At 53.0% G+C, this 9,041-nt stretch overlaps 1 protein-coding gene across 1 annotated transcript in view; it reads right to left on the reverse strand.

Annotated features, from left to right (window-relative positions):
• The window catches only part of Pacc1 (proton activated chloride channel 1), a 27,704-nt gene extending 22,495 nt beyond the window's left edge, over nucleotides 1-5,209 (reverse strand). The window contains exons 1-2 of the mRNA XM_008824826.2: nucleotides 5,093-5,209; nucleotides 2,378-2,471 (exon numbers count right to left, since the gene is read on the reverse strand). Coding sequence (XP_008823048.1) covers nucleotides 2,378-2,471; nucleotides 5,093-5,128 — 130 coding nt within the window. The 5' untranslated portion in view covers nucleotides 5,129-5,209. The remainder of the gene's footprint in view (nucleotides 1-2,377; nucleotides 2,472-5,092) is intronic.
• Nucleotides 5,210-9,041: the final 3,832 nt, after the last annotated feature.

Consider the following 9,041-nt stretch of genomic DNA (forward strand, 5'->3'; position numbering starts at 1 on the left):
AATAAAAATAATTAATAAAAAAAATTTTTTTAAAAGGTTCTTGAATCCTTTCATTGTGGCAACATGGCTGGACCACTGTGTTAGGTGACACGGGCCCAGAAGGCAACACATGAGCTCACTCATGTGGGCTCTAGAACAGCTGACCTCAGAAGAGGAAGAACGGCGGTTACTAGAGCAGGGGAGAGGAGCATGGGAGGTTGGTTGGTCAGCAGGTTCAAAGACCAGCAGACTGGGGGATAAGTTCTGAGGGTCTACTGCACAGCAAGGCGGGTTGAAAAAAAAAAGACACTTGCTACCAAACCTGACAGCCGAGTTCAAACCCCCAAACTCCCACGGTGTAAGTGGAGAACCAGCTCTCCCCAGCTGTCCTCCCACCTCCTCACATGCAAATAAATGTTTTTTTTAAAAAAGGCTGCTGGGCTTGGTGGCCCACGCCTTTAATCCCAGCACTTGGGAGGCAGAGGCAAGTGGATCTCTGTGAGTTCAAGTCCAGCCTGGTCTACACAGTGAGTTCCAGGCCAGCTAGGGCTACAGGGAGACTCTGTCTCAAAAAGACCAAAAGGAAAAAAAAAAGGCTACTAGTCCAGTAGGTGGAGTTTGAGTGAGTCAGAGCTCTTCCATGTGCTGTGCTTACTGCTGTACTAAGTGCTGTACTAACTGGGGTGCATCTATGCAATGAGGGTCCCCTCACAGCTCTAACAGGAATTAAATGTGGTACTGGGTATGGCCGAGCCTTGAATGGCAGTGCAGCCAGGAAACACTAGTGGCCTCTCCACCTCCCTCCCTCCCACAGTCTCCTAGGAGCAACAGGCAGACACGTGTGGGATTCATCCCCATCCCACCTCCCCATTCCCCCAAAAGCTGGAACCAGGCTGGGGCTCTGCCCATTTACTCACTCACTGGCCCAATTCTTACTGACTAGCCAGGACTAAGGGGGTGAACAAAACCTGCGTGTCTGCCCTCAAGGGCTTCGCTGTGGAAGACAGACACCTCAGGGAGACAAAGCAACACACCAACACTGCAGGACTGTAGGGAGAGGGCACAGGTGACAGGGACAGGTTGGAGGATGAGGTCAGCTGAGAGTGTGGGAATTAAGGAGGTGACAAGAGGGAGAGGTGGCTCAGCCAGTACAGGAGCCTCACAAGCCTGCAACCTGAGTTCAATCCCGGGAATTCATACCACACAAAAGACAGAAGGAGAGAGCTGACTCCACAGCTGTCCTCTAGCGTCCACAAATGTGCAGTGACATGCACACCCACTCTACACATCCACATCATACACCCGTAGCACAATAAATCATTTTTAATTTAAAAAAATGTATTATGTGTATGACTATACTACCTGCATGTGCTGCCCGTGGAGGCCAGAAGAGGGAGTTAGAGCTTTATAACTGGAGTTATAGACAGTTAGCTGCCATGTGGGTGCTGGGCATCAAACTTGGGTCCTCTGCAAGGGCAGCCAGTGCTCTTAAGTGCTGAGCCACCTCTCCAGCTCCTGATTTTTTTAAGAGGAGGCTGCAGAGATGGCTGAGTGGTTAAGAGAACTGGCTGCACTTGCAGAGGACGAGAGTTCAATTCCCAGCACCCACAACAGGCAGCTCACAACCGCTTGTAACTCCAGCTCCAGGGGATCCAACACCTTCTTCCGGTCTTCCTGGGTACCTGCACACACGTGGCATACACTCCCCACAGGCACACACACATACGCATAAATCAAAATTTTAAAAATAAGTCTTTTTAGAAAAAGGGAAGAGAATTCCAAAATGAGAACTAAAGCACGAAAGTCTTTCGGTGGAAAGAAGGGAGCACTATCCCCAGGCAGCTAACACGAAGGACCTGTGAGTGGCGTGTCTGTAGGAACCACTGGGCTAAGGAGAAAGTGAGCCTTAAGCATGAACAGAGACTGCAAGTGGGTGGATACTAGACTCACTGGCCAGCATCTACCCAGGGAAGAAGGAACGGAAGAGCAGAGACTGCAGAGGGGCCTAGATGAGACTGCCCACCAGGCAGCAGTGCTGGGGAGGCCTGATGTGAGTTCTCCCAGCAGGCTCTGCAAGTGGCTGGATACTAGACTCACTGGCCAGCATCTACCCAGGGAAGAAGGAACGGAAGAACAGAGACTCCAGCATGTACCGTTTACCTGACGTCCTGACCTCAGGAGCTGCCTCAAAGCACACCATCAAAAATTGCAGACCTTGCACTAGGCACACCCTCCAGCCCGAGACTGATGAATTATGTAGAACTTTAGAACTGGGGCAGTCCTTGAGACCTGACACCAGGGTACAAGGTGTGGAGGAGAGGAGGCTTCCACTGCCACAGCTGGCAGGGTGCCTGGACAGCAGCACACAAGCAAATTCCAGTGCCCTGAACCCACTTACCTGGCAAGGCACCTGGACTTTGGACTGATTGCTTGTCCTGACCCTCCTCAGCCTGCTCTGAGTTCTCAACCACCTGGTCCAGCTCCTCACTCAGCTAAAGGAAGAAGCAAAGGGGGTGAACAGGTCAGCTGGATTGGCCTGGCTTTTTCAAGGATAAAATGAGAAAGCCGAAGCTGCCATTATCTCTTTCTCACACACAGACCACACAACACAGGGTGTGTGAGATAATTCCACAGATTAAGACCGAGGAGCCCAGAAACCTCAACGAACTTCCTGGCATGATTTTCCTAGAACTGAGTGGCTTCAAACAACAGAAATTTCTCCTCTCACAGGTCCAGAGGCTGGGAAACTGCAGTCAGGGTGTCAGCAGGGTGGGTCCCTCTGAGTTGACGGAGAATCATGTCCCCTCCGGTGTCCCAGTTTCTGCTGACAGATGGCAATCCTTGGCACTCTCAGCTTGGAGTTGTGTCTGATTTCCAACCTCTGCCTTCATCTTTATGAGACACCCTCCCAGCGTCTAGTCTTCCCGCCGTCATCTTTAAGGACACTAGTCCTACCAGGTTAGAGGTCTACCCTTGTCTCAGTGGGTCACCTCTAAAGCAACCCATTTCCAAACAGGACCACAGTCTGAGATACTGGGGTTAAACCTCATCACATCACTTTGGGAAACAACAACCCACTATCCTTCCCACAGCCACAGAGCCTGTGAATAGGAGTCATGCCACCTGGTCTAGTTCCAAAGCTCGTGGTGTTAACCACTTCCCGAGGAAGAGATGTGGCTGAGTCGGCTGAGAGAGAAAAGGGAACATCGGAGTTGGTGTCAGAACTCTCTAGGACACTAAGTTCACAGACTCAGCTGCAGATAGCAACGGACGGGAAGGCCAGGCCGTCCAGGCAACAGGCAACAGGTGCTCACCCGTGCTTGCACCTGACCTGCCAGATATGGGGAAATGCTATTGAGAAGAGCAGAATGGGTCTGAAGAGTCAACGCCCAGTGCCTTAGGGAGGATGCAGGTGAGGGTGGTTTGGAAGAGTTCCACTGAACTGGAAGAAGGGATAATCCTTCCCAGGCTTATGGCTTATCATTGAAGGTTATGATGTACTCCCTCCTCGCTCCCCAGACAGAGTCTCATGTAGTCCAGGCAGGCTCATTATACAGCAGATGACGACCTTGAATTTCAGATCCTCCTGCCTGCACCTCCCAAGGGCTGAGATTATACAACCTAGTTTTTATGTTGTGCTACAGATGAAACCCAGGGCTTGGTACATGCTAAGCAAGCACTCACCCACCCGAGCTGCAGCCTCAGTCCTGAAGGTACTTTAAAGATAAAAGACCCAGGTGTCCTGTATTAAAAACCCAGCTCTTTGGTATCCTGGTTTTTTTTATTTTTTTTGTTTTTGAGACAGGGTCTCCCTGTAGCCCCAGCTGTCCTGGAACTCACTATGTAGACCAGGCTGGCCTTGAACTCACAGAGATCCGCCTGCCTCTGCCTCCCAATTGCTGGGATTAAAGGCATGCGCCACCACACCCGGCTTGGTATCTATTCTCAATCAGGCAAAACCTCCAGTGTAAAGCCCTCCAGGCCTGGAAGAAAAGGGAGGCTGGGGACAGAGGGTGAGATGCCCACCAGTAAGGACCTGAAGTCTGGCTAGCCAAGGGCAGACACTGGTCCTGCAAGATACAAGCCTTGCCCAACTTCACCCTGACCCAGGTGGCAGGGTCCTCCCACCCAGCTGGCTTCCTAGCTCCCAGCAGTCATAACACCCCGCCACCTTACCTACCCCTGGCCACAATTTTTAGTCTGCTCCATCCTCCCCGCTCCCTCCAGGCACCTAACTCAAAACCACACCCTCTCTCAGAATGTTCCAGGCAAGGCCGAAGCAGGCCAATCCCAGAGATTGGGTAGTCTTCTCAGAACTTCAGAACACGAAGAAGGGGGGGGGCTCCCCCATCCGGAATGCCCCAACCCACACCTGACTACCTGGGGCCTTTCCTTGCAAGCAGGAAGGTGCTTGTACTTGAGTAATTTGTCTTATGAGCTCTGCTAGGTGAGGCGATACTGGTTGTGTCAATGAGCCCCAGGACCCCAAAGCGCTCAAGAGCAGGACCTCACCCCACCCCACCCCATAACTCAGAGGGATCACCAGCTCAACAAGGCACCGAGCTCAGCACACTCTACACACCAACAACTCCTTTGGAGAGCGCAAGTGTCCCGGTGTGGCCAGAGCCTCCGCGGGTGGAGCGGGCTGCAGGGATGCTGAGATGCGAGGACTGCTCGGGTTAGACGAGGGCAGCATCAAGTCCAGGAAGAGAGCACGCCGTGGGGTCAAAGCTGGAGGGGGCAGCACGGCCTCATTGGGCGGTCAGACCCAGGGGCGCAAAGCTGCCGGGGCCAAGGACCTGGACCCGCCTGGCCATGGCGCGTGAAGGGCCCCAGGGAAGCCCCGGAGCGGAAGATGACCACGGCCGGGGGACCCGAGCACTACGTCCGAGGCTCCGCCGGAGACAAAGGGCCGGAAAGTGCTCGGCAGAGTCGTGGGGAGACGGGCGTGCAGCGCGAAGTGACCACGGTCGGTCACTCCGCAGCGGGGACCGCGGGACTTGCTGCACCGGCCGCTAGCCCAGGAGGTGTCAATCATTCACCTGCTCGCCGCCGCACGCCCCGGGCCGTCCGCGTCCCCCCGCCGTCCCCGCAGCCCGCCCCGCCCGCCTACCTCCTGGTAGGACGTGGAGAGGTCCTGCCGGATCATGGCCCCCGCCGGTACCCAGGGACCGCTACCCGCTGGAGCAGCCAGCTCACAGCCGCCGCCGCGGACTAGGCGTAACGGCGCTCGGCGCATGCGCGGCTCCTGCCTCACCGGGCCCGCGCGGGCGCTGCTGGGAAATGTAGTTCTGGCCAGAGCCCTGCCGCGGCTGGTCGTCTCTGGTTGGAGGCGGAGGGACCGAGCCCCAGGTGCAGAGCGGAGCGGGGGACCGGGGCAGCGGGGTTGGAGTCCCGAGTCCCTGGGGAGGGAGCTGGGCCTTGGGGTCTATAACCATAGTTAGCGTCTGAGCAGGCCTGCACGCCCTGCTCCTGCAGGGAAGCCTGCAACAAGACGTTTTTCTCCCTGTCTTACAGATTAGGAAACACAGGGGGGTTTGGGTCTCCTTGTAGCCTCAGCTGGCCTGGAACTCACTGTGTAGACCAGGCCGGCCAGGAGCTCACTCTGTAGACCAGGCTGGTCTAGATCTCACAGAGATCCGCCTGCCTCTGCCTCCTGAGTGCTGGGACTAAAGGTGTGCACCACCACGCCCCACCATGCCCAGCAAAACTGAGATCTGAGGTGCCTTGTATCAATCTGGAAGGGTTAGGGAGAGAGTAGAGATCTAGAGATAACTTCATCTGAGAAAGGACTGATAACATCCACATTCTCCTTTCCTTCCCTCTCCTTCCCTCTCTCCCTTCCCCTCCTCCTCCTCCTCTTATTTCTTCCCACGTGCTGGGATTACAGGCAGGCGCAACCTTGCCCCGTTCATATTAGTTCCTTTATTCTTTTTTTTTTTTTAAAAAAGACTTTGTTTTGTGTGTGACTGTAGGCATGTGCATCATGTTCATGCAGGTGCTGGAGGAAGTCAGATGGGGACCTAAGATCCTGCTGGAACTGGAGTTACAGGGGGTTGTGAGCCACCGGATATGCGTGCTGAGAACCGGCGTTCTCTGCCGAGCTACTGGAGAGCCCCCTCCAGCCCCTTCCCTTTGTTCTAGGGTCTCACTCTCGGAGGTCTGGCTCCCCCTCACCCTACTCCAGCCTTGGCTACCACTGACAGCAGCAACGCCAAAGCCCCGCCCCGTTACACAACGCGACCCGCACACCTTGCAATGCCCTAAGCCCTACTCTTGGCTACCACTGACAGCAGCAACGCCAAAGCCCCGCCCCGTTACACAACGCCTTGAAAGAGGCAAACGGGGTCATGGAGCAAACGCTCAGAGGCTTGTTCAATAACGCAGAAGCCACACATGTGGGGAGAGTTGGGTGTTTTCCCTGAAGCAGGTTAGACTGAGGACCACATCTTCCTCCTATCTCTGCCCGAACAGCTGTTCTGGGTGGCTGCCTAGGGCTGCTCAGCAGTGAAGCAGGCCAGGCTGTTTCTTATGCCTTGGTGAATGCGGCTGTGTCCCATTCCGCTGCAGCTCAGCAGGCCCCTCCCTTCTCAGGGACAAGCAAGGTAGCGCTAGACACAGCAGAGCACCCGGGAATCTGGGAGCGTTAGCTCCTTAAGTGCTCCTCTGGTGGGTTTTGTACCCTGACCACTTGACACAGCAGAGTGGTGCCAGCAGGCCGGTGAGCACGGCCGCACGTGGCTCTAGTGTTGCGGCTCTTAGCCAGGCCTGGGGTAGCAGGACCCTTAGCTGGATGAATATATAGTTCTTATATAAGCCTATATTAGCTCTATAAATAGTACAGCTCTTTGTAGGCATGGAAAGTCGGGGTTCCTCAGCCTTGGCAGAAGTATTATTGCGGCTCTGGGAACCAGGGTGTCTCAGACCCTTAACCCTAAAGACCTGACAGCTCCTGGAACCTCTTCCAGCAAGCACGGCATACATAGTTTTTATTTTCAGGCCTCAGCTCGCCAACGCTCGGCACTTGTCACCCTCCTCGCTCCGGCCGGGGCCACTCTTCTCACCTCCCGCTGCTTCACCACCTGCTGCTTCCTTCCTCTTACCAGCTCAGCCTGCACTGCTAAAAGTAGGCAATAAAAGGTCATCAGAGAGAAGCCTTTCATTGGGTCTAATGTTCAACACTGGGGAGGCAAGAGGTGGGAGGTGTTAGGGGAGTTCCCATCATTTCACCAAGTGAACTGCGCAGCCTGTTTAACTGGCCAGAGCAGGGGCGTGTGCACTAATCACAGTAAACTCCACTTGCAAATGAAGATTCGTTTTCACCAATCACACAATCCCTCTGCCGGGCTACCGGAGGGGACTGCTCTTCCGCTGGCTAAAGTAGAAATAGTTGCACGGTTACTTAGAGTTCCCCCAGGCTATTTGTGGTAGCAAACGGTCTGGTATAAACCGTTTCAGCCAATCCTGGCTGAGGCCGCACCTTCAGGAGCTAAAGCATTCGCTGTAATCGCTCTAATCGTGCTTTCCTAAGGCTCTGTGGGACACTCAAAACGGCTAGTGCCGGCACACGGGATTGGCTGGATGTTTCAGGGACGCTCCTTTTGCTTAAGATAGCCAGGCCTTCAATGGAGAGTCCAACATCCTGGTCAGGGCACCGCAATCCGAAATGCCTTTGCTTATTTACCAGAAAATGAACTTCAGGTTGGAATGATTACAATAAGAACACAACCGATTTTTAGGTTTTTTTTTTTACTTTAATTTTTTATTTATTATTTTTATTTTATGTTAATGCATGTATTGCCTGCATGTAGGTAAATACACTCATGTCGTACAATGCCCACGGAGGACAAAGAGGCTGTCGAATCCCCTGGGACTGGAGTTATGGACAGTTGTTAGCTGCCATGTGGGTGCTGGGATTCAAACCCAGGTCTTCTACAAGAACAGCCAGTGTTCTTAATCGCTGACCCATCTCTCCAGCCCCTTGTTTTTTGTTTTAAATTTTAAACTGGGTATGGTGGTGCATGCCTTTAAATCCAAGCATTCTAGAGGCAGAGTCAGGTGGATCTGTGTGAGATGGTGGCCATCCTGGTCTACATTGTGAGTTCCAGGTCAGCTAAGGCTATAAGGAGACCCTGTCTCAAAAAAACCCAACAAAATATTTTTAATTTTATTTGTTGTGTATAAGTGTTGGCCTGAGTGTATGTACACCATGTGCATGCCTGGTTCTTGCAAAGGCCGGAGAGGGTGTCTGGTCCCTTACAACTGGGGTTACAGGCAGTTGTGAAACTCCTTGTTGGTGCTAGGAACCAAACCCAGGTCCTCTACAAGAGCAGTCAGTGCTCCTAACTGCTGAGCCATCTCTTTACCCCACCCCAACCGATTTTAGTAGAATTTTACTCCTTTTTTTTTTTTTTTTTTTTGAAACAGGGTCTCTCTGTAGCCCCAGCTGACCTGGAACTCACTATGTAGACCAAGCTGGCCAGAATTTCACAGAGGTCTTCGTGCCTCTGCCTCCTGAGTGCTGGGATTGCTGGGATTAAAGGTGTGTGCTACCATGCCTGGCAAGTTTAACAATTCTTAACTCCTGTTCGATGCCCCAGGGAGCAGTGGTTTCCTTTGTTTTACAAGCACCCTTTCCTGCCCCAGGTCCTCTGGTCTTACATCTGCTGTGTTGAGACATTTGGTCTCAACCACACAGCCGAGAAGCAACTATAGATAGTATATATAATACCTCTTGGGACCGCATTCTCACTTTATCAGTTAATCTCCTGAGAAACTTCTCTGATGCTAATGTCTCCACTTGCTTTCTCTGTGCCCCCCTGCAGGGCTCACTTCTCCTCCCTCTCTCAGTTTACAATGTTACTCCACAGGCCACTACTCAGTGTTCCCGGGAACTTCTAGTACAGGGGCCCATGCCTGCCCCTCCCCTTTTTCTTAACAAAACAGAGTGTTGGACTCCACAAACCTCTAAATGCCTACACTCATCAAGCCAAAATGTCACAATTAAGGAAAATACTGCTCTAACCTCGGGACTGCTCTTTCTCTGTTCTTCCAAAATATAC

The sequence above is a fragment of the Nannospalax galili genome, unplaced genomic scaffold (genome assembly GCF_000622305.1).
Source record: "Nannospalax galili isolate Female #2095 unplaced genomic scaffold, S.galili_v1.0 scaffold648, whole genome shotgun sequence".
Taxonomy (NCBI): Eukaryota; Metazoa; Chordata; class Mammalia; order Rodentia; family Spalacidae; genus Nannospalax; species Nannospalax galili.